The sequence below is a fragment of the Anomaloglossus baeobatrachus genome, chromosome 4 (genome assembly GCF_048569485.1).
Source record: "Anomaloglossus baeobatrachus isolate aAnoBae1 chromosome 4, aAnoBae1.hap1, whole genome shotgun sequence".
NCBI classification, from domain to species: Eukaryota; Metazoa; Chordata; class Amphibia; order Anura; family Aromobatidae; genus Anomaloglossus; species Anomaloglossus baeobatrachus.
In genome coordinates, this window is record NC_134356.1 from 11452775 (window position 1) to 11479169 (window position 26395).

Genomic DNA, 26395 nt, shown 5'->3' on the forward strand with positions numbered 1-26395 from the left:
TACAGGGCATGCTGGGGGTTGTGGTTCTCCGGGGTGTACAGGGCATGCTGGGGGTTGTGGTTCTCCGGGGTGTACAGGGCATGCTGGGGGTTGTGGTTCTCCGGGTTGTACAGGGCATGCTGGGGGTTGTGGTTCTCCGGGGTGTACAGGGCATGCTGGGGGTTGTGGTTCTCCGGGGTGTACAGGGCATGCTGGGGGTTGTGGTTCTCCGGGGTGTACAGGACATGCTGGGGGTTGTGGTTCTCCGGGTTGTACAGGACATGCTGGGGGTTGTGGTTCTCCGGGGTGTACAGGACATGCTGGGGGTTGTGGTTCTCCGGGGTGTACAGGGCATGCTGGGGGTTGTGGTTCTCCGGGGTGTACAGGGCATGCTGGGGGTTGTGGTTCTCCGGGGTGTACAGGGCATGCTGGGGGTTGTGGTTCTCCGGGGTGTACAGGGCATGCTGGGGGTTGTGCTTCTCCGGGGTGTACAGGACATGCTGGGGGTTGTGGTTCTCCGGGTTGTACAGGACATGCTGGGGGTTGTGGTTCTCCGGTCTCCGCTCATCTCCTCCGTTCCACCTTAACCGGAGGCGCGCTGCGGCCAATCCCCGGCAGGGGGCGTTTAAATCCCCGCTCGGGCGCTGGCTCTCGGCCGCCATATTGGGCAGCGCAGGACGCCCGGTGACCGCCGAGTAGTGAGCGCATGTCGGACGTGCGCCTGTCCCCGGGCTCCCCGGGTGTGGAGCGGGTGTCTCGGGCCCCGGGCTCGCCCCGCACCCCCGCCCGCCGCTGCCTGTTCGGGCCGGTGGATCATGAGCTCCTGGGCCGGGAGCTAGAGCGGCGCCGCCGGGAGCTGGAGGACGAGAAGCGGCAGCGCTGGAACTACGACTTCACCAACGACCGCCCGCTGCACGGGGCCCTGAGCTGGGAGGAGGCGGGGCCCGACACACCGGACTTCTACCGGCGGGGGCCGCACCGCAAACCGGGGGACACCCGAGGGAGGAAGAGGAGCGGAGAGCCTGCGGGCGAGAGCCGGGCCACAGGTAATGCGGGGGGCGGAGCCGAGAGAAAGGGAGCGGAGGGGGGTCACCGGGGGTGGCGGAGCCGAGGGAGGAAGAGGAGCGGAGAGCCTGCGGGCGACAGCCGGGCCACAGGTAATGCGGGGGGCGGAGCCAAGGGAAAGGGAGCGGAGGGGGGTCACCGGGGGTGGCGGAGCCGAGGGAGGAAGAGGAGCGGAGAGCCTGCGGGCGACAGCCGGGCCACAGGTAATGCACCCGGCGGGGGGCGGAGCCGAGGGAGGGGAGGGTCACCGGGAACGGCGGAGCCGAGGGAGGGGAGCGGAGAGCCTGCGGGCAAGAGCCGGGCCACAGGTAATGCACCCAGCAGGGGGCAGGGGGGGTGTTCCGCGGGGGCTGCTCTGCGTTTGGGGGTGTTACGCGGGGGCGCTCTGGGGGGGTGTTGATCCGCGGCTAGCCGCTCTGTGCTGGGGGGGGGGTGTTCCGCAGATAGCCGCTCTGTATTGGGTGTGTGTGTTCCGCAGGGGCAGGGTTTTTTGCGGGGGCCGCTCTGTGCTGGGGGGGGTGTTCCGCAGATAGCCGCTCTGTATTGGGTGTGTGTGTTCCGCAGGGGCCGGGTTTTTTTGCGGGGGCCGCTCTGTGCTGGGGGGAGTTCCGCAGATAGCCGCTCTGTATTGGGTGTGTGTGTTCCGCAGGGGCAGGGTTTTTTGCGGGGGCCGCTCTGTGCTGGGGGGGGTGTTCCGCAGATAGCCGCTCTGTATTGGGTGTGTGTGTTCCGCAGGGGCCGGGTTTTTTTGCGGGGGCCGCTCTGTGCTGGGGGGAGTTCCGCAGATAGCCGCTCTGTATTGGGTGTGTGTGTTCCGCAGGGGCTGGGTTTTTTGCGGGGGCCGCTCTGTACTGGGGGGGGGTTCCGCACATAGCCGCTCTGTATTGGCTGTGTGTGTTCCGCAGGGGCAGGGTTTTTTGCGGGGGCCGCTCTGTGCTGGGGGGGTGTTCCGCAGATAGCCGCTCTGTATTGGGTGTGTGTGTTCCGCAGGGGCAGGGTTTTTTGCGGGGGCCGCTCTGTACTGGGGGGGGGTTCCGCACATAGCCGCTCTGTATTGGGTGTGTGTGTTCCGCAGGGGCCGGGGTTTTTTGCGGGGGCCGCTCTGTGCTGGGGGGGTGTTCCGCAGATAGCCGCTCTGTATTGGGGGTGTGTGTTCCGCAGGGGCCGGGGTTTTTTGCGGGGGCCGCTCTGTGCTGGGGGGGTGTTCCGCAGATAGCCGCTCTGTATCGGGTGTGTGTGTTCCGCAGGGGCCGTTTTTTTTTGCGGGGGCCGCTCTGTGCTGGGGGGGTGTTCCGCAGATAGCCGCTCTGTATTGGGTGTGTGTGTTCCGCAGGGGCCGTTTTTTTTTGCGGGGGCCGCTCTGTGCTGGGGGGGTGTTCCGCAGATAGCCGCTCTGTATCGGGTGTGTGTGTTCCGCAGGGGCCGGGTTTTTTGCGGGGGCCGCTCTGTGCTGGGGGGGTGTTCCGCAGATAGCCGCTCTGTATTGGGTGTGTGTGTTCCGCAGGGGCCGGGTTTTTTTGCGGGGGCCGCTCTGTGCTGGGGGGGTGTTCCGCAGATAGCCGCTCTGTATTGGGTGTGTGTGTTCCGCAGGGGCCGGGTTTTTTTGCGGGGGCCGCTCTGTGCTGGGGGGGGGTTCCGCAGATAGCCGCTCTGTATTGGGTGTGTGTGTTCCGCAGGGGCCAGGTTTTTTGCGGGGGCCGCTCTGTGCTGGGGGGGGGGTTCCGCAGATAGCCGCTCTGTATTGGGTGTGTGTGTTCCGCAGGGGCCGGGGTTTTTTTGCGGGGGCCGCTCTGTGCTGGGGGGGTGTTCCGCAGATAGCCGCTCTGTATTGGGTGTGTGTGTTCCGCAGGGGCCGGGTTTTTTTGCGGGGGCCGCTCTGTGCTGGGGGGGGGGTTCCGCAGATAGCCGCTCTGTATTGGGTGTGTGTGTTCCGCAGGGGCCGGGGTTTTTTTGCGGGGGCCGCTCTGTGCTGGGGGGGTGTTCCGCAGATAGCCGCTCTGTATTGGGTGTGTGTGTTCCGCAGGGGCCGGGTTTTTTGCGGGGGCCGCTCTGTGCTGGGGGGGTGTTCCGCAGATAGCCGCTCTGTATTGGGTGTGTGTGTTCCGCGGGGGCCGGGTGTTTTGCGCTCTGTTTCCGCTCTGTGCTTTTGGGGGGGGGATGTTCCTTTTTTATGTTTTTTTATCTTTTATTCAATTTTATTTTAACCCCTTCATCTCCACTCGTCGTTTTTCTGCTTTGTTTGTTTGTTTTTTTTCTTCCAAGATCCAGACGGAGATTTTTTTTTTTTTTTCCTGTTCAGTAAAATAATGAAGGAAAAACCTGTAATTCCTCCCATTACTTACACGTGACAACGACCTGTGCCGGGTCCGGGCGATTCATGACAAAAATAATTAGTAACGTAGCAATTTTATACACAGGGGGGTCCAAAAGTAGGGGACAGTGTGTAATGGGGTCATCAAACATGGTGTAAAGTGACACTGACTCATTGCCCTTAGCAACCAATCAGATTCCACCTTTCATTTTCCAAAGAGTCTGTGAAGAATGAAAAGTGGAATCTGATTGGTTGCTAGGGGCAATGAGTTAGTTTCACTTTACACCATGCTTGATGACCCCATTACACACACTGTTCACCTACTTTTGGACCCCCCTGTATATATTAAACCCTACCTGGAGCGGGTTCAGCGTTATCGCAGGGTCCGGGTGAGCGCCCACCGTTGAGTAATCCGCCCCATTGTTCCCTTCTCACCTGCAGAACCGCCCTCGTCCAATGCAAGAATATCCCACAGAACGGAGAGTGGAGAATCCGCGGAGGGCGGCTCCACCCCGTCACCGGAGAAGACCCCGAAGAAGAGCCGGCCCAGCACGTAGAGCCGCGGGTATGTACCGACGCCGAATTCTCCCCCACCCCCCCACCCCGCCATACATACAGCCACAGGCACGTATCAGCCCTGAATTCGCCTGTCCTTGTCATGCGTAGAGTCGTGGGTACGTACCGACCCGAATACTCCCCCCTCCCCATCATACATGGAGCTGTGGGTACATACAAGCCCCAAATACTCCTCTGTCCTCACCATACATGGAGCCGCGGGTACGTACCAGCCCCGAATACTCCTGTCCTCATCATACATGGACCCGTTGGTACATACTGGCCCCGAATACTCCCCCCTCCCCATCATACATGGGGCTGCGGGTACGTATCAGCCCCGAATACTCCCAACCCCCCCTCCCCATCATACATGGAGCCGCGGGTACGTACCGGCCCCGAATACTGCTTCCTACCCATCATACATGGAGCCACGGGTGCATACCGGCCCCGAATACTCCTCCCTACCCATCATGCATGGAGCCACGGGTGCGTACCGGCCCCGAATACTCCTCCCTACCCATCATACATGGAGCCACGGGTGCGTACCGGCCCCGAATACTCCTCCCTACCCATCATACATGGAGCCACGGGTGCGTACCGGCCCCGAATACTCCTCCCTACCCATCATACATGGAGCCACGGGTGCGTACCGGCCCCGAATACTGCTCCCTACCCATCATACATGGAGCCACGGGTGGGTACCGGCCCCGAATACTCCTCCCTACCCATCATACATGGAGCCACGGGTGGGTACCGGCCCCGAATACTCCTCCCTACCCATCATACATGGAGCCACGGGTGCGTACCGGCTCCGAATACTCCTCCCTACTCATCATACATGGAGCCACGGGTGCGTACCGGCCCCGAATACTCCCCCTTCTCCAATCATACATGGAGCCGGGGGTAAGTACCGGCCCAGGATACTTCTCAAACCTGAGGGTTTGTTACAGTTGTATGCAGTCTGGCTCTTGCTCTGAGGGTTTGTTACACTGTGTCGGTTTCTGTCCTAGTGTTTGTCTAGACAGGATACATTGTAACAAACCCTCAGCTGTGCGCAGTGTCCGGTGCCTGCACCCCAGAGTGTTCCTGTTCCGTCTCAGCGGCAGAGAATCTGGAGCCGGACGGTGACGACGTCTGATCCAAACTGTCACAACGTTTCCTTATTCAGCCATGAATGTCTGTGGATGCCGCCCCTGTGAGGAGGGGGCACGGGACGGGGACCCCCGCAGCTGCACAGTATGGCCGGTCACCGGGCCTCACCGAAAATCTATCACACGTTACCATCAGTCTCTGGAAGGGAACGCTGAAAAACAACAACTAGCGGAAATAGGGGGAGGGGCCAGGAAGTGGTCAGGAGCACGCGGGGGGGCACGAAGGGCGGATAACAAACCAAACCCCTCCGACCGCACCGAAGATGGAGGGAGAGGAGGAATGAAAGAGAGTGGCGGGTGAGAGAATGCTACATGGAAGAACGAGGGAGAGGAGGAATGAAGGAGAGCGGCGAGAGAGTGCTACACAGAAAACAGAGCGAGAGAGAATGAAAGAGCGGAGAGCGAGTGTCTACACGGAAGACGAAGGGAGAGAGAGCGAAAGAGCGCAGGGTGAGGGTGAGTGCTACACTGAAAACAAAGGGAACGAGAGAATGAAAGAGAGCGGCGGGCGAGAGAGAGAGTCTACACGCAAGACAGAGGAAGAGAAAGAAAGAACAAGGGAGTGAGAATGAAAGAGGGTGAACGCTACACGGAAAACAGAGGGAGAGCAAGGTGAAAGAGAGGAAGAGTGCACGTGCTACACAGAAGACAGCACGAAAGAGAGGGAACGAGTGTGAGAGAGCGAGTGCCACACAACACGTGTGATAAGTGACTACACAGAAGACAACGCGAGGGAGAGTGCGAGTGCCACACAACACGTGTGATAAGTGACTGCACAGAAGACGACGCGAGGGAGAGTGCGAGTGCCACACAACACGTGTGATAAGTGACTACACAGAAGACGACGCGAGGAAGAGTGCGAGTGCCACACAACACGTGTGATAAGTGACTGCACAGAAGACGACGCGAGGGAGAGTGCGAGTGCCACACAACACGTGTGATAAGTGACTACACAGAAGACGACGCGAGGGAGAGTGCGAGTGCCACACAACACGTGTGATAAGTGACTACACGGAAGACGACGCGAGGGAGAGTGCGAGTGCCACACAACACGTGTGATAAGTGACTACACAGAAGACGACGCGAGGGAGAGTGCGAGTGCCACGTGTGATAAGTGACTACACAGAAGACGACGCGAGGAAGAGTGCGAGTGCCACACAACACGTGTGATAAGTGACTACACAGAAGACGACGCGAGGGAGAGTGCGAGTGCCACACAACACGTGTGATAAGTGACTACACGGAAGACGACGCGAGGGAGAGTGCGAGTGCCACACAACACGTGTGATAAGTGACTACACAGAAGACAACGCGAGGGAGAGTGCGAGTGCCACACAACACGTGTGATAAGTGACTACACAGAAGACGACGCGAGGGAGAGTGCGAGTGCCACGTGTGATAAGTGACTACACAGAAAAGAGAAAGCAAGCGAGAGAGGGAAGTGTGAGGGCCAAACAGCATGTGTCTGATGAGAGGATCGCCTCTACTACATGTGTGTACACGGAATATACCTGCTATAATGACGCCCCCTGTGCACAGTATATGGCTGTGCTTGGACGGTATTATATTATGCTGTATTACTGCCGCCCCCTGTGCACAGTATATGGCGGTTCTTGGACAGTATTATATTATGCTGTATTACTGCCGCCCCCTGTGCACAGTATATGGCGGTGCTTGGACGGTATCATATTGTGCTGTATTACTGCCGCCCCCTGTGCACAGTATATGGCGGTGCTTGGACGGTAATATATTGTGCTGTATTAGTGCCGCCCCCTGTGCACAGTATATGGCGGTGCTTGGACGGTATATTATATTACTACCGCCCCCTGTGCACAGTATATGATGGTGCTTGGACGGTATTATATTGTGCCGTATTAGTGCAGTATATGGCTGTGCTTGGACAGTATTATATTGTGCTGTATTAGTGCAGTATATGGCTGTGCTTGGACGGTATTAAATTGTGCTGTATTATTGCAGTATATGGCGGAGCTTGGACGGTATTATATTGTGCTGTATTAGTGCCGCCCCCTGTGGGCAGTATATGGCGGTGCTTGGACGGTATTATATTGTGCTGTATTAGTGCCGCCCCCTGTGGGCAGTATATGGCGGTGCTTGGACGGTATTATATTGTGCTGTATTAGTGCCGCCCCCTGTGGGCAGTATATGGCGGTGCTTGGACGGTATTATATTGTGCTGTATTAGTGCCGCCCCCTGTGGGCAGTATATGGCAGTGCTTGGACGGTATTATATTGTGCTGTATTAGTGCCGCCCGCTGACTCCTCTCCTTTCCCTGCAGGTGCCACCCTCCTCCGGTGTCGGCTGACTTCTGCCCTCTCGGCCCGTGGACTCTGTCACTGGTGGGAGACCCCCTACAAGCACTGATACAGAGTAACACTAATGACCCCGGGCACCACATGTAGCATTGTGCATTCTGGCACCTTGGTCTTCTCTTGCCGCCGTCGCCCCCTTGTGTAGCACATAAAACTGTAGAGCGGGGCGGTGCGAGCGCCGGGTCCACACTGATCCGCGTGAAGAGGAACACCGGAGCCGCGGTCACCCGTGATCTGCAAAGTCTTCTGTAACTCCAGGTCTGCAACTCGTGAGGACGGGGGGGGGGGGGGGGTGTTGGGATCAGTGAGGAGGGGGGTGCTGGTGCCCCATCATGGACGCGGTTCCCAGCCCCCTCCACACAGCTTCATCCTCAATGGGTTTTTTCCTAGAATTCATCAGCGCCACCTACAGACCGTATTGGATTTTGCGCCCTCCCAAAAAGAGCAACAAATATGGAGGAATTCAGCACATTATAATTTTTTTTTTTTTTTTTTTTAAATTGATTTAAATTCGATCTTTTTATATATTTTTTGTATTTAGTTTTAAAAGTGAATTCTCAGAAAATGACTTTTTGTAAAAAAATAATTTTTTTTAATTTTTTTTTTTTTTTATTTTCAAACTAATAACTGTATTAAAAATAACACTCAGAATCCTGCAGTTTTCCCACTGAACCTGAGGGATTTATGGTTTTTGGAAATCCACATATTCATCAGCCACAGTGACCCGACTCGAAGGCTATTTTTTCATTATTTTTTTTTTTCCTTGAGGCATTTGGCTGTTTGCAAATGTCATTGTGCAGGAGGGAGAGGAGGTGAGCTGTGACATCACCTATTGTGAATTAAGGATACTTTTAATAGCTGTATATAGAGTTATCATTCATTGTCACAGCTCTCCTCCTCCTCCTGTACATCGCATATTGTGAATGGCAGATCCTGTGATCTACTGTATATAGGGGTGTTATTAGTCATTATACAGGAGGAGGAGGAAGTGAGCTGTGACATCACCTATTGTGAATAGTGGCTACTGCTAACACCTATATATACAGTAGATAACATGATCCACCATTCACAATAGGGGATATCACAGCTCACCTCCTCCTGTATAATGACTGATAACACCAGATTCCAGCTTTCACAATAGGTGTCATCACAGCTCACTTCCTCCCCTTCCTGTACAATGACTGATAGCTGAATCTAGAGGTGTTCTCAATCAGTCATTGTACAGGAAGGGGAGGAAGTGAGCTGTGATGACACCTATTGTGAAAGCTGGAATCTGGTGTTATCAGTCATTGTTTTCCTGCCTCCAACGCAACGATAATGAGACTTCTGAAAACTCCTCTGTAAGGAAAAGTAAATCAGAATCAAGATTAGCTCTAGTGGCCAGTGTGAGAATTGCAAGATTATTTTTTTTAATTATGATAAAAAGAAAATAAAAAATTACATTCTCTAAAAAAAAAAAATGCATAAAGCATAAAAACTAATTTAAAAAGCTCATTTTCTGATACATACACATACACAGGGGGGTCCACAAGTAAGTGAATAGGGTTATCAATCATGGTGTAAAGTGAAACTGACTCATTGCCCTTAGCAACCAATCAGATTCAGCTTTACATTCTCCACAGACGCTTTGGAAAATGAAAGGTGGAATCTGATTGGTTGCTAAGGACAACTGAGTCAGTTTCACTTTACACCATGTTTGATGACCCTATTACACACACAGTCCCCCTACTTTTGGACCCCCCTGTGTATCTATCTAGGTATATTTTTATTTTTTATCATATGAAGATTTTTTTTTTATTTTTTTTGTGTTTAGACCTGGCGTTGCTAGAAGACGGCTCCACAGTATTTTTTTTTTTTAAACTTTTTTTTTTATTTTTATGGTTTGTAAATACAAATATCTATTTTTTAATTTGTAATAAGGATTAAAATTTGAGGAAAAAAAAACTGAAAAATCAGAGTTTTGTGAACACTGGCCACATGCTGTGTGAAGAAAAAAAATAATAATGTCTGGTTGTAAGCTTTATCATTTTATTTTTTATAATCAACCATCGTATTTCCGTTATTTTGGGGTAAAACAAAATATAAAGTTGCGTCCACACAGTTTATTGCGCCATTTTTTTTTTATTTTTTTTTTGTTACTTGGATGTCAGTGGTTAATCATAATTTTTATTTTTTTTAATCACCACATCCATATGTGTTTTATTTTATATACTTTTTTTTTTATAATTTTTCTTTTACATATATGTGTGTGAAATAAAATTTTTAAAAATCATATATAATTTTCTTTTACCTGTATTACATATATGTAAAATAAAACAAATTATAAAAAATCAGATGTGGTGGTTTGTTTTATTTTTTTAAATCACCACATCCATATGATTTTATTTATATATATATATATATATATATATATATATATATATATATATATATATATATATATATATATATATATATATATATATATATATTCATATTTCATTTTACATATATGTAATACATGTAAGAAAATATATATTTTATTTTACACATATTACACACATATATGCAAAATAAAAGATAACAAATATATAAAAACACTGTATGTGATTTTTTTATATATATTTATATTTTATTTTACATATAGTAATACATGTAAAAAAAAATAATTTATACATTTTATCTTACACATATTACACACATATATGCAAAATAAATTTAATTATATATATATATATATATATATATATATATATATATTATATATAACACACACACATATATATATATATATATATATATATATATATATATATATATATATATATATATATATATATATATATATATATATATATATATATATATATAATTAAATTTATTTTGCATATATGTGTGTAATGTGTAAAATAAAATGTATAAATTATTTTTTTTTTACATGTATTACTATATGTAAAATAAAATAAAATATAAATATATATAAAAAAAATCATATACAGTATGTTTTTACATATTTGTTATCTTTTATTTTGCATATATGTGTAAAATATAAATATACACATATATATATAATATTATATTATATATGCGTGTATATATATATATATATATATATATATATATATATATATATATATATATATATATATATATATATATATATATATATATATATATATATATATATATATATATATATATATATATATATTGCATATGTGTGTAAAAATTTTATTTTTTTTTTTTCCCCGGATGCGTCCCCCATTTCCCACCAGTCCACGCCTTATATTATACCAGTAATGCACTTCCTGGGCACTGGAACCAGCTCTGCCCAGCAATAATAACCCCCTCTTCTCGCCGCCGCCGCTTGTGCGTGGTGTCTGTATGTAGCAAACCCCCCTTGGTGACCAATGTTGAGGTGTGTATGTGAATTGCTGTGTAAAGACACTGAAACCTTCTAACTTATTTATGTTTTTTTAAAGAATTATTTTTTTTTCCTAGAATTTTTTTTTTTTTTTTCCAAAAAAACAAAAGAAAAAAAAATGCCAAAGCGGCAGATTTTGTGCATCTGTAAATACTGTTTATATATAAACGTCTATTTTGGGGTTTTATTTTTTTGTTGTAGCAGGAATTTTTTATTTTATTTTTTTGTAATAATTTGGCTGTAGAAAAAGATTGCAGACTGAGCCAGATGCGAAAAAAATATATAATTTCTTTTTTATGTAAAAGTGAGAAAATAAAAATATTTCTATTCCGATGTCATGCAATCAAATAAAAACAAATTATGCACAAAAGAAATGTAAGCGTGTTCTTATTTCGTCACACGACACCTGGGTTTGACTGTGACTAGTGCCAATCGGGGGGGGTTGTGGGTGCACAGGGTACATAATAATTCCAGTTTTGGTGGGGTGAGACAGGTTGGAGGCTGCTGCTTTATTGTTTGTGTTTCTTCATCTCTTACTGCCATATTATTCAGATTTTTTTTAAAAAAATTGATTTAAAGTGGACCGTCATTTACCATAAATATTCTACTGGTGTAAATGCCGCAGTTTTCCCGAATCCGGCGATGTTTTTCTTTCCTCCCTACGCCTCTCCCTTCCCGAGATATGGCCCAATCTTCCTTGTAATAAATCTAGTCTTTTATAGCCAACTGGGAGTGATAAACTTTCTTTAACCACGCCCTCTTGGATAACAAGACTAGATTTATATACAGGGAAGATGTAGCCATATCTCTGGAACGGAGAGGCGTAGGGAGGAATGAAAAACATCGCCGGATTCGGGAGAAGTGCGGCATTTATACGTGGGTAAAGTAATACATATTTATGGTAAGTGACAGGCACCTTTTTAAATGGAGAGCCCCTTTAAGTAGACAAAGTCTGAACATTAGTAGCTGGATGAAGAAGAGGTGATGGTCCAAGGCTCAGCCAAGTAAATTTTGGGATAATCTCAATTTACACACAAATCTGCTAGCAGTTAGTGCTTAAAGGGGACCTGTCACTTGGCAGAAACTAGTGTGTATATATGTGTGTGTGTGTATATATATATATATATATATATATATATATATATATATATATATATATATATATATATATATATATTAATATAAAATTTTTTTTTAATCTAGTGTAAATACCGCTGTTCTCCTGAATTAGGCGCTGTTTTTCTTTTATTCCTACTCCTCTCCGTTCCTGAGATATGGCCCCTTTTTTCTGATATATAAATGTAGTCTGTTTCAGCCAACTGGGTGTGGTCTTCAAGAAGACGCCCAGTTGGCTAAAAAAAAAATAATATTTTCATACAGGAAGATGGGGCCATATCTCAGCAACAGAGAATCGCAGGAAGAAAAGAAAAACATCGCCGGATTCAGAAGAGCGGCATTTATACCTGGGGCAAATAACACATAGTTATGGTAATGGAAGAATTTTGGGATAATCTCAATTTACACACAAATCTGCTTGCAGATATCTCTTAAAGGGGACCTGTCACTTGTCATAAACTAGTAATTTTTTTTATCTAGCGTAAATGCCGCTCTCCTCCTGAATCCGGAGCTGTTATTCTTTTTTTCTTGCGCCTCTCCGTTCCAGAGATATGACCCCTTTTTCCTGATATATAAATGTAGTCTGTTTCAGCCAACTGGGTGTGGTCTTTAGAAAGATGCCCAATTGGCTCAAAAAGGTGATTTATATACAGGGAAGATGGGGCCATATCTCAGGAACAGAGAAGCGCAGGAAGAAAAGAAAAACATCGCCAGATTCAGGAGAACAGCGGCATTTACACCAAAGGGAAGAATATGTAGTTATTGTAAATGGTATTCCGCCTTTAAGAACATTTTTTATTATAAAAATCTGTTTAGTAAGGGAGCAAAGTGTGGAAACCTTTCTTTCAGGAGATGTTATGTCTTCTTCCTAAGAGAATTCTGAGCCTTGTGATGATGAAGGGACCGGGCGAGCGGCCGAGGGTTTCTGCTGCAGTCGGTTACCGGACGGCCAGACACGGCTTCTAATGTTCGTGTGCTCTAATCACATCCAAAGCTGCCACTTTTGGCCTCCATGTTCAGGGGTTCTTGACCAGATTTCCTTGAATTAAAGGGCTAAATGACCCTTAGGACGGAGTGACGTGGAAGCTGAAGACATGGCTATTACTTATCTCCCAGCACATCACTCGTTGCGTGTCCAGATCCACAATCTGATCGCTGCGATCTCTGATCACTATTTGGCAGCATTTGGCTCATTATTTTGCATCCTTATTTGTAAACCAGAAAACAGGCACAAGGTTGTCTACGTCTTCCACGTTTTGGACTATGTCCTTGTTATGGAGCGTGGAAGATGTCGCACAAGCACTCGGGACCGCGGTCACAGATCTTACAAGAACAGAATGTTTTCCTCCAGGTTCTGGTTGTTTTTCAGTGGTTTTTTTTTCTTTACTTCCTTGATTGAAAGGAGCAACAGCCAATGAGGAGAGAAGATGGGGGAGGGGCCTGAGGTAAGAAGTGAAGCAACAAGGAGGCGGGAAGAAGACTTAAGGTGGAAAGTAAGAGTTGTGTAAGATTTCCTTCTAAGTAGTCACATACACTCAGTGCACACACGTACAACATTATATATACAGTATATATACACTGCACAGTACCACTTCTCCTGTCCTGTATACTGGGTGTAACCCTCAGTGTCTGTATTATTCTGTATATATACACTGCACATTACCACTTCTCCTGTCCTGTATACTGGGTGTAATCCTCAGTATCTGTATTATCCTGTATATATACACTGCACAGTACCACTTCTCCTGACCTGTATACGGGGTGTAATCCTCAGTATCTGTATTATTCTGTATATATACACTGCACAGTACCACTTCTCCTGTCCTGTATACTGGGTGTAATCCTCAGTATCTGTATTATTCTGTATATATACACTGCACAGTACCACTTCTCCTGTCCTGTATACTGGGTGTAATCCTCAGTGTCTGTATTATTCTGTATATATACACTGCACAGTACCACTTCTCCTGTCCTGTATACTGGGTGTAATCCTCAGTATCTGTATTATTCTGTATATATACACTGCACAGTACCACTTCTCCTGTCCTGTATACTGGGTGTAATCCTCAGTACCTGTATTATTCTGTATATATACACTGCACAGTACCACTTCTCCTGTCCTGTATACTGGGTGTAATCCTCAGTATCTGTATTATTCTGTATATATACACTGCACAGTACCACTTCTCCTGTCCTGTATACTGGGTGTAATCCTCAGTACCTGTATTATTCTGTATATATACACTGCACAGTACCACTTCTCCTGTCCTGTATACTGGGTGTAATCCTCAGTATCTGTATTATTCTGTATATATACACTGCACAGTACCACTTCTCCTGTCCTGTATACTGGGTGTAATCCTCAGTACCTGTATTATTCTGTATATATACACTGCACAGTACCACTCCTCCTGTCCTGTATACTGGGTGTAATCCTCAGTGTCTGTATTATTCTGTATATATACACTGCACAGTACCACTCCTCCTGTCCTGTATACTGGGTGTAATCCTCAGTATCTGTATTATTCTGTATATATACACTGCACAGTACCACTTCTCCTGTCCTGTATACTGGGTGTAATCCTCAGTGACTGTATTATTCTGTATATACACACTGCACAGTACCACTTCTCCTGTCCTGTATACTGGGTGTAATCCTCAGTACCTGTATTATTCTGTATATATACACTGCACAGTACCACTTCTCCTGTCCTGTATACGGGGTGTAATCCTCAGTATCTGTATTATTCTGTATATATACACTGCACAGTACCACTTCTCCTGTCCTGTATACTGGGTGTAATCCTCAGTATATGTATTATTCTGTATATATACACTGCACAGTACCACTTCTCCTGTCCTGTATACTGGGTGTAATCCTCAGCACCTGTATTATTCTGTATATATACACTGCACAGTACCACTTCTCCTGTCCTGTATACTGGGTGTAATCCTCAGCACCTGTATTATTCTGTATATACACACTGCACAGTACCACTTCTCCTTTCCTGTATACTGGGTGTAATCCTCAGTATCTGTATTATTCTGTGTATATATACACTGCACAGTACCACTTCTCCTGTCCTGTATACTGGGTGTAATCCTCAGTATCTGTATTATTCTGTATATATACACTGCACAGTACCACTTCTCCTGTCCTGTATACTGTCCTCCAAAAATCAAGTATTACTCACAGCAAGTTGGGCTGCAGTGTGTACATCGCCCTGGCCAAAAACTGATGCTCTAGCAGGATACAGCTAAACCCCCACTAAGTGGAGACATCACAGGTGCAGGAGAAGCACATCACACACACACCTTCATGGAATGGAGGGGAGGTGACTGCTAGATGATAAAAATGCACACAAGTGGCTTGCATAGAGCGCTGTTCACATGCAGATGACACAGTCACAAACCCGCAGCCTATTAGGTAACGCCCTTCTATTAGATCAGGCGGGCTGCCAAGCCGTACTCCACTGTATATCATGCACGGACAGACACTCTACAATGCAAGGCCCAACAGAAAGGGGCCTGGCTGTATCCTGTACAAACAAAAAAATATGAGGTTTTTGTTGGTATTTATGCTGTGAGTAATACTTGATTTTTGGAGGACATTATCCTCTTATTGTTGCTTTTTTTATATTTAGTGTAGGGACCTACAGACATGAGGTCCCTTGACGAGGGTGTAGGCTTACGTTTTATGGCCATAAATACCAACAAAAACCTCATATTTTTTTGTTTGTACAGGATACAGCCAGGCCCCTTTCTGTTGGGCCTTGCATTGTAGAGTGTCTGTCCGTGCATGATATACAGTGGAGTACGGCTTGGCAGCCCGCCTGATCTAATAGAAGGGCGTTACCTAATAGGCTGCGGGTTTGTGACTGTGTCATCTGCATGTGAACAGCGCTCTATGCAAGCCACTTGTGTGCATTTTTATCATCTAGCAGTCACCTCCCCTCCATTCCATGAAGGTGTGTGTGTGATCTGCTTCTCCTGCACCTGTGATGTCTCCACTTAGTGGGGGTTTAGCTGTATCCTGCTAGAGCATCAGTTTTTGGCCAGGGCGATGTACACACTGCAGCCCAACTTGCTGTGAGTAATGTCCTGTATACTGGGTGTAATCCTCAGCACCTGTATTATTCTGTATATATACACTGCACAGTATCACTTTTCCTGTCCTGTATACTGGGTGTAATCCTCAGTACCTGTATTATTCTGTATATATACACTGCACAGTACCACTCCTCCTGTCCTGTATACTGGGTGTAATCCTCAGTACCTGTATTCTGTATATATACACTGCACAGTACCACTTCTCCTGTCCTGTATACTGGGTGTAATCCTCAGTACCTGTATTATTCTATATATACACTGCACAGTACCACTTCTCCTGTCCTGTATACTGGGTGTAATCCTCAGTACCTGTATTATTCTGTGTATATATACACTGCACAGTACCACTCCTCCTGTCCTGTATACTGGGTGTAATCCTCAGTACCTGTATTCTGTATATATACACTGCACAGTACCACTTCTCCTGTCCTGTATACTGGGTGTAATCCTCAGTACCTGTATTATTCTGTATATATACACTGCACAGTACCACTTCTCCTGTCCTGTATACTGGGTGTAATCCTCAGTATCTGTATTATTCTGTATATACACTGCACAGTACCACTTCTCCTGTCCTGTATACTGGGTGTAATCCTCAGTATCTGTATTATTCTGTATATACACTGCACAGTACCACTTCTCCTGTCCTGTATACTGGGTGTAATCCTCAGTATCTGTATTATTCTGTGTATATATAGACTGCACAGTACCACTCCTCCTGTCCTGTATACTGGGTGTAATCCTCAGTATCTGTATTATTCTGTATATATACACTGCACAGTACCACTTCTCCTGTCCTGTATACTGGGTGTAATCCTCAGTACCTGTATTATTCTGTATATATACACTGCACAGTACCACTTCTGCTGTCCTGTATGCTGGGTGTAATCCTTAGTATCTGTATTATTCTGTATATATACACTGCACAGTACCACTCCTCCTGTCCTGTATACTGGGTGTAATCCTCAGTATCTGTATTATTCTGTATATATACACTGCACAGTACCACTCCTCCTGTCCTGTATACTGGGTGTAATCCTCAGTATCTGTATTATTCTGTATATATACACTGCACAGTACCACTTCTCCTGTCCTGTATACTGGGTGTAATCCTCAGTACCTGTATTATTCTGTATATATACACTGCACAGTACCACTTCTCCTGTCCTGTATACTGGGTGTAATACTCAGTATCTGTATTATTCTGTATATATACACTGCACAGTACCACTTCTCCTGTCCTGTATACTGGGTGTAATCCTCAGTATCTGTATTATTCTGTATATATACACTGCACAGTACCACTCCTCCTGTCCTGTATACTGGGTGTAATCCTCAGTATCTGTATTATTCTGTATATATACACTGCACAGTATCACTTCTCCTGTCCTGTATACTGGGTGTAATCCTCAGTACCTGTATTATTCTGTATATATACACTGCACAGTATCACTTCTCCTGTCCTGTATACTGGGTGTAATCCTCAGTACCTGTATTATTCTGTATATATACACTGCACAGTACCACTTCTCCTGTCCTGTATACTGGGTGTAATCCTCAGTACCTGTATTATTCTGTATATATACACTGCACAGTACCACTCCTCCTGTCCTGTATACTGGGTGTAATCCTCAGTACCTGTATTATTCTGTGTATATATACACTGCACAGTACCACTCCTCCTGTCCTGTATACTGGGTGTAATCCTCAGTATCTGTATTATTCTGTATATATACACTGCACAGTACCACTTCTCCTGTCATGTATGCTGGGTGTAATCCTCAGTATCTGTATTATTCTGTATATATACACTGCACAGTACCACTTCTCCTGTCCTGTATACTGGGTGTAATCCTCAGTATCTGTATTATTCTGTATATATACACACTGCACAGTACCACTCCTCCTGTCCTGTATACTGGGTGTAATCCTCAGTATCTGTATTATTCTGTATATATACACTGCACAGTACCACTCCTCCTGTCCTGTATACTGGGTGTAATCCTCAGTATCTGTATTATTCTGTATATATACACTGCACAGTATCACTTCTCCTGTCCTGTATACTGGGTGTAATCCTCAGTACCTGTATTATTCTGTATATATACACTGCACAGTATCACTTCTCCTGTCCTGTATACTGGGTGTAATCCTCAGTACCTGTATTATTCTGTATATATACACTGCACAGTACCACTCCTCCTGTCCTGTATACTGGGTGTAATCCTCAGTACCTGTATTATTCTGTGTATATATACACTGCACAGTACCACTCCTCCTGTCCTGTATACTGGGTGTAATCCTCAGTACCTGTATTATTCTGTATATACACACACTGCACAGTACCACTCCTCCTGTCCTGTATACTGGGTGTAATCCTCAGTACCTGTATTATTCTGTATATATACACACTGCACAGTACCACTTCCCCTGTCCTGTATACTGGGTGTAATCCTCAGTATCTGTATTATCCTGTATATATACACTGCACAGTACCACTTCTCCTGTCCTGTATACTGGGTGTAATCCTCAGTATCTGTATTATTCTGTATATATACACACTGCACAGTACCACTCCTCCTGTCCTGTATACTGGGTGTAATCCTCAGTATCTGTATTATTCTGTATATATACACTGCACAGTACCACTCCTCCTGTCCTGTATACTGGGTGTAATCCTCAGTATCTGTATTATTCTGTATATATACACTGCACAGTACCACTTCTCCTGTCCTGTATACTGGGTGTAATCCTCAGTATCTGTATTATTCTGTATATATACACTGCACAGTACCACTTCTCCTGTCCTGTATACTGGGTGTAATCCTCAGTGTCTGTATTATTCTGTATATATACACACTGCACAGTACCACTCCTCCTGTCCTGTATACTGGGTGTAATCCTCAGTATCTGTATTATTCTGTATATACACACTGCACAGTACCACTCCTCCTGTCCTGTATACTGGGTGTAATCCTCAGTATCTGTATTATTCTGTATATATACACTGCACAGTACCACTTCTCCTGTCCTGTATACTGGGTGTAATCCTCAGTATCTGTATTATTCTGTATATACACACTGCACAGTACCACTTCTCCTGTCCTGTATACTGGGTGTAATCCTCAGTATCTGTATTATTCTGTATACACACTGCACAGTACCACTTCCCCTGTCCTGTATACTGGGTGTAATCCTCATTATCTGTATTATTCTGTATATATACACTGCACAGTACCACTTCTCCTGTCCTGTATACTGGGTGTAATCCTCAGTACCTGTATTATTCTGTATATATACACTGCACAGTAACACTTCTCCTGTCCGGTATACTGGGTGTAATCCTCAGTATCTGTATTATTCTGTATATATACACTGCACAGTACCACTTCTCCTGTCCTGTATACTGGGTGTAATCCTCAGTACCTGTATTATTCTGTATATATACACTGCACAGTACCACTTCTCCTGTCCTGTATACTGGGTGTAATCCTCAGTATCCGTATTATTCTGTATATATACACTGCACAGTACCACTTCTCCTGTCCTGTATACTGGGTGTAATCCTCAGTACCTGTATTATTCTGTATATATACAATGCACAGGAACACTTCTCCTGTCCGGTATACTGGGTGTAATCCTCAGTATCTGTATTATTCTGTATATATACACTGCACAGTACCACTTCTCCTGTCCTGTATACTGGGTGTAATCCTCAGTACCTGTATTATTCTGTATATATACACTGCACAGTACCACTTCTCCTGTCCTGTATACTGGGTGTAATCCTCAGTATCTGTATTATTCTGTATATATACACTGCACAGTACCACTCCTCCTGTCCTGTATACTGGGTGTAATCCTCAGTACCTGTATTATTCTGTATATATACACTGCACAGTACCACTTCTCCTGTCCTGTATACTGGGTGTAATCCTCAGTACCTGTATTATTCTGTATATATACACTGCACAGTACCACTTCTCCTGTCCTGTATACTGGGTGTAATCCTCAGTATCTGTATTATTCTGTATATATACACTGCACAGTACCACTTCTCCTGTCCTGTATACTGGGTGTAATCCTCAGTATCTGTATTATTCTGTATATATACACTGCACAGTACCACTTCTCCTGTCCTGTATACTGGGTGTAATCCTCAGTATCTGTATTATCCTGTATATATACACTGCACAGTACCACTTCTCCTGTCCTGTATACTGGGTGTAATCCTCAGTATCTGTATTATTCTGTATATATACACTGCACAGTACCACTCCTCCTGTCCTGTATACTGGGTGTAATCCTCAGTATCTGTATTATTCTGTATATATACACTGCACAGTACCACTTCTCCTCCCCTGTATACTGGGTGTAATCCTCAGTATCTGTATTATCCTGTATATATACACTGCACAGTACCACTTCTCCTGTCCTGTATACTGGGTGTAATCCTCAGTATCTGTATTATTCTGTATTTATACACTGCACAGTACCACTCCTCCTGTCCTGTATACTGGGTGTAATCCTCAGTATCTGTATTATTCTGTATATATACACTGCACAGTACCACTTCTCCTCCCCTGTATACTGGGTGTAATCCTCAGTATCTGTATTATCCTGTATATATACACTGCACAGTACCACTTCTCCTGTCCTGTATACGGGGTGTAATCCTCAGTATCTGTATTATTCTGTGTATATACACTGCACAGTACCACTTCTCCTGTCCTGTATACTGGGTGTAATCCTCAGTATCTGTATTATTCTGTATATATACACTGCACAGTACCACTCCTCCTGTCCTGTATACTGGGTGTAATCCTCAGTATCTGTATTATTCTGTATATATACACTGCACAGTACCACTTCTCCTCCCCTGTATACTGGGTGTAATCCTCAGTATCTGTATTATCCTGTATATATACACTGCACAGTACCACTTCTCCTGTCCTGTATACTGGGTGTAATCCTCAGTGTCTGTATTATTCTGTATATATACACTGCACAGTACCACTCCTCCTGTCCTGTATACTGGGTGTAATCCTCAGTATCTGTATTATTCTGTATATATACACTGCACAGTACCACTTCTCCTCCCCTGTATACTGGGTGTAATCCTCAGTATCTGTATTATCCTGTATATATACACTGCACAGTACCACTTCTCCTGTCCTGTATACGGGGTGTAATCCTCAGTATCTGTATTATTCTGTGTATATACACTGCACAGTACCACTTCTCCTGTCCTGTATACTGGGTGTAATCCTCAGTATCTGTATTATTCTGTATATACACACTGCACAGTACCACTTTTCCTGTCCTGTATACTGGGTGTAATCCTCAGTACCTGTATTATTCTGTATATATACACTGCACAGTACCACTTCTCCTGTCCTGTATACTGGGTGTAATCCTCAGTATCTGTATTATTCTGTATATATACACTGCACAGTACCACTTCTCCTGTCCTGTATACTGGGTGTAATCCTCAGTACCTGTATTATTCTGTATATATACACTGCACAGTACCACTTCTCCTGTCCTGTATACTGGGTGTAATCCTCAGTATCTGTATTATTCTGTATATATACACTGCACAGTACCACTTCTCCTGTCCTGTATACTGGGTGTAATCCTCAGTATCTGTATTATTCTGTATATATACACTGCACAGTACCACTTCTCCTGTCCTGTATACTGGGTGTAATCCTCAGTATCTGTATTATTCTGTATATATACACTGCACAGTACCACTTCGCCTGTCCTGTATACTGGGTGTAATCCTCAGTATCTGTATTATTCTGTATATATACACTGCACAGTACCACTTCTCCTGTCCTGTATACTGGGTTTAATCCTCAGTATCTGTATTATTCTGTATATATACACTGCACAGTACCACTTCTCCTGTCCTGTATACTGGGTGTAATCCTCAGTATCTGTATTATTCTGTATATATACACTGCACAGTACCACTTCTCCTGTCCTGTATACTGGGTGTAATCCTCAGTATCTGTATTATTCTGTATATATACACTGCACAGTACCACTTCTCCTGTCCTGTATACTGGGTGTAATCCTCAGTATCTGTATTATTCTGTATATATACACTGCACAGTACCACTTCGCCTGTCCTGTATACTGGGTGTAATCCTCAGTATCTGTATTATTCTGTATATATACACTGCACAGTACCACTTCTCCTGTCCTGTATACTGGGTGTAATCCTCAGTATCTGTATTATTCTGTATATATACACTGCACAGTACCACTTCTCCTGTCCTGTATACTGGGTTTAATCCTCAGTATCTGTATTATTCTGTATATATACACTGCACAGTACCACTTCTCCTGTCCTGTATACTGGGTGTAATCCTCAGTATCTGTATTATTCTGTATATATACACTGCACAGTACCACTTCTCCTGTCCTGTATACTGGGTGTAATCCTCAGTATCTGTATTATTCTGTATATATACACTGCACAGTACCACTCCTCCTGTCCTGTATACTGGGTGTAATCCTCAGTACCTGTATTATTCTGTATATATACACTGCACAGTACCACTTCCCCTGTCCTGTATACTGGGTGTAATCCTCAGTATCTGTATTATTCTGTATATATACACTGCACAGTGCCACTTCTCCTGTCCTGTATACTGGGTGTAATCCTCAGTATCTGTATTATTCTGTATATATACACTGCACAGTACCACTTCTCCTGTCCTGTATACTGGGTGTAATCCTCAGTATCTGTATTATTCTGTATATATACACTGCACAGTACCACTCCTCCTGTCCTGTATACTGGGTGTAATCTTCAGTATCTGTATTATTCTGTATATATACACTGCACAGTACCACTCCTCCTGTCCTGTATACTGGGTGTAATCTTCAGTATCTGTATTATTCTGTATATATACACTGCACAGTACCACTCCTCCTGTCCTGTATACTGGGTGTAATCCTCAGTATCTGTATTATTCTGTATATATACACCGCACAGTACCACTCCTCCTGTCCTGTATACTGGGTGTAATCCTCAGTATCTGTATTATTCTGTATATATACACTGCACAGTACCACTCCTCCTGTCCTGTATACTGGGTGTAATCTTCAGTATCTGTATTATTCTGTATATATACACTGCACAGTACCACTCCTCCTGTCCTGTATACTGGGTGTAATCTTCAGTATCTGTATTATTCTGTATATATACACTGCACAGTACCACTCCTCCTGTCCTGTATACTGGGTGTAATCCTCAGTATCTGTATTATTCTGTATATATACACCGCACAGTACCACTCCTCCTGCCCTGTATACTGGGTGTAATCCTCAGTACCTGTATTATTCTGTATATATACACTGCACAGTACCACTTCTCCTGTCCTGTATACTGGGTGTAATCCTCAGTATCTGTATTATTCTGTATATATACACTGCACAGTACCACTTCTCCTGTCCTGTACACTGGGTGTAATCCTCAGTATCTGTATTATTCTGTATATATACACTGCACAGTACCACTCCTCCTGTCCTGTATACTGGGTGTAATCCTCAGTATCTGTATACACACTGCACAGTACCCTCTTGCTGTGGATTTAAAGGGTTAAGCCTTCACCTTCCATATAACAAGGCCGCTGTGTTCTGGAGGGTCAGACATGATGGATTTCCATCTTGCGCACCTGTTTTCTTCCCCTCCTCCTTGTCCTGACACGAGACTTCTTAGTTATGCAGAGAGGGGATACAATGTGTCTTGTTGCCCCCCGCTGCAGCCCCCACGCGCGGTGCAAAGAACCGTCCTCTTTATCCTTCCCTTCTAACTCTCCTTTATGTCCTGATACAGAACGTTCTTCGTTCTTTTCTTTTGTGGCAGAAACTTCTTTTCGTTTCCGCTGAGTTCTTTGCACTTTTGCGTTACAATGTGTCAGATCGGTGGCTCGGAAAATGGCGCCAAGACGCGTGCGACGGGAGAAGGGAGGGGACGGTGATCAACCCAAGTGACCAACATCGTCCAGGACTGCAGATCCAAACGGTCAAATATATTTAGAAAATCTCTGCTTGCTGCCAATGAATGGAAACCCCCTGTCCTCTATCCTCTGATCTCATTGATTGGCTGCAGTGGTACAGACACCAGGAGCAGCGGTGGAGACTTAAATCCAGCACATAGAGGATTCTGAGGCTGGAAAATCTTATGTATCCGGTGTAGACAACGTCAGGATTCCGGGCAGTGATACATTGTAACAAGCTGACACTCGCCTGCTGGGAGTATCCTGATAAAGGGTTAATGAATGGGGGTCCACACTCCGTCCAGAGCTCCAGGTTCAGCGCTCCGTCCCCTTCTATGTTCCCCGCACCTTTGGACTTTGGAGGTCCCAGAAGTTGGGGGTCTCGTCCTTCCGTCAGTGGGATAATAGATGAAGTGACAGGTCTGAGGAACAATGGGGGGCCCTGGTGGAAGGAAGACCCCTGTACTCTGTAAACCCCGTGCCCTGGCACCAGTCCCCTGGTCTTACTATTGGTAATGTCGCTGCCTGTCTATAAGAATGTGCCCCGGGGCTTAGCTCTCTGAGGTTTTTCTTCTCTGCCCTTGTATAGTCACCGGAGTGCGCCGCCCGGTTTGTACCATGGAAATCCCCCACAAGAACCGAGGAGGCCAGAGCTCGCGCCTAGATCTGTGCGCGCCCATTAACCTTTCAACCTTTGTAATGCGGGGCCCCGGCTCCAAGGGCCCCATAGCATCAGGTTCTTGGTTGCCCCTAGGTGGCCGATACCTCCTCGGCCGACCATACACAACCCAAGGAGTCCTCCACAGTCATCTGTGCCGGATGAGAGGCATCGAGACATGGGACTGCAGCCAGGACCACCCGTGGACTAGAGATCCGCCCCTCCCCCGCCTACAATAAGACAATCATAGCTGTGTCCTCTATGTCATCTTTAATTACATCCATCCTGTCTCTGTCTTATGAACCGCGAGAGGACGACGACGACGCCATTTTATGAAGCGGTTGGAAGAAGACAAAAGCGGTGAGAGGAGCGGTCATACAGACAGAGAGGAGGGGGACAAGTGGACTACGGCAGCGGTCGGCTATCTGCAACTACCTATCGGAAAATCGTTAATCGGTGACGGAAAGTAACCACCATGAACGACGTGGAAGGGAGAAACTTCAAGAGCAGAGGGTCACGCTCTCGTTCCAAGTCCGCTGGAGAAAGTGCTCCATGTGCAAAATCGGAAAGTCAATCTCGCTCGCGTAGTCGATCAAGACCTTCCAAGAAGTCAGAGTCCCGTTCTCAGTCCAGGTCAAAATCTCGGTCAAGATCTCGACGACGTTCACGTAGAAGATATTCTCGCTCTAGGTCTCGATCACATTCACACAAAAGGCGATCAAAAAATAGATCATACACTCCAGAATACAGACGAAGAAGCCGAAGTCACTCACCAATGTCCAACAGAAGGAGGCACAATGGGAGCAGGGCAAACCCAGGTCCAAACACATGTGTCGGGGTCTTTGGTTTGAGCTTGTACACAACTGAACGAGATATAAGAGACATCTTCTCTCGCTATGGCCCTCTCAGTGGTGTCAATGTTGTTTATGATCAGAGAAGTGGCCGCTCAAGGGGATTTGCATTTGTCTATTTTGAACGTATAGAAGATTCCAGAGAGGCGATGGAGCATGCGGATGGTATGGAGCTGGACGGCAGAAGGATTCGTGTGGACTACTCCATCACTAAGCGAGCACACACTCCAACTCCAGGCATCTACATGGGCAGACCCACCCATGGAGGAGGAGGCAGTGTTGGCAGACGCCGAGATTACTCTGATCGAGGGAGTGATCGAGGAAATGATCGGGGAAATGATCGAGGTTATGATAGATATGACGACTATGAGGACAAATACAGGCGACGATCACCTTCACCATCACCTTACTACAATCGCTACAGATCCAGGTCAAGATCCCGGTCATACAGCCCAAGGCGTTACTGATACATGGAAGATGGAGAATGTTCAGTGTCTGCAGCATCAAGTTAACCCTTCCCTTTTTATTTAAGAGTTTAATACAATTTTTTTATTTAAGAGTTTAATACAATTTTTTTTCTGTGACCTAGTCTCCCGGTACCTACCTGCACGCAACCTTAGATCCTCACAAGATCTCCTTCTCTGCTCCTCTCTTATCTCCTCTTCCCACAATCGTGTACAAGATTTCTCCCGTGCATCCCCCATACTCTGGAACGCTCTACCTCAGCACATCAGACTCTCCACGACCGTGGAAAGCTTCAAGAGGAACCTCAAGACCCACCTCTTCCAACAAGCCTACAACCTACAATAGCCTTCAGCCCAGTAGACCACTGCGCAACCAGCTCTGTCCTC

The 26395-nt window shown here is 45.4% G+C and overlaps 2 protein-coding genes across 2 annotated transcripts; both read left to right on the top strand.

Moving 5' to 3' along the window:
* Positions 1-645: 645 nt before the first annotated feature.
* On the top strand, positions 646-7662 carry LOC142300950 (cyclin-dependent kinase inhibitor 1B-like). Its single transcript, XM_075341969.1, has 3 exons — positions 646-1025; positions 3797-3920; positions 7358-7662. Exons 1-2 carry the CDS (start codon positions 686-688, stop codon positions 3910-3912), a joined length of 456 nt encoding a protein of 151 aa, XP_075198084.1. The 5' UTR covers positions 646-685; the 3' UTR covers positions 3913-3920; positions 7358-7662.
* Positions 7663-24991: 17329 nt separating this feature from the next.
* Positions 24992-26095, top strand: LOC142300951 (uncharacterized). Its single transcript, XM_075341970.1, has one exon. It carries the CDS (start codon positions 25169-25171, stop codon positions 26009-26011), a length of 843 nt encoding a protein of 280 aa, XP_075198085.1. The 5' UTR covers positions 24992-25168; the 3' UTR covers positions 26012-26095.
* The last annotated feature ends 300 nt before the right edge of the window (positions 26096-26395 follow it).

Coding starts and splice junctions, on each gene's coding strand:
- LOC142300950 (XM_075341969.1), top strand. CDS start 686: ATGTCGGACGTGCGCCTGTCCCCGGGCTCCCCGGGTGTGGAGCGGGTG. Junction 1,026..3,796: donor GGGCGAGAGCCGGGCCACAG/GTAATGCGGGGG, acceptor TCTCACCTGCAG/AACCGCCCTCGTCCAATGCA.
- LOC142300951 (XM_075341970.1), top strand. CDS start 25,169: ATGAACGACGTGGAAGGGAGAAACTTCAAGAGCAGAGGGTCACGCTCT.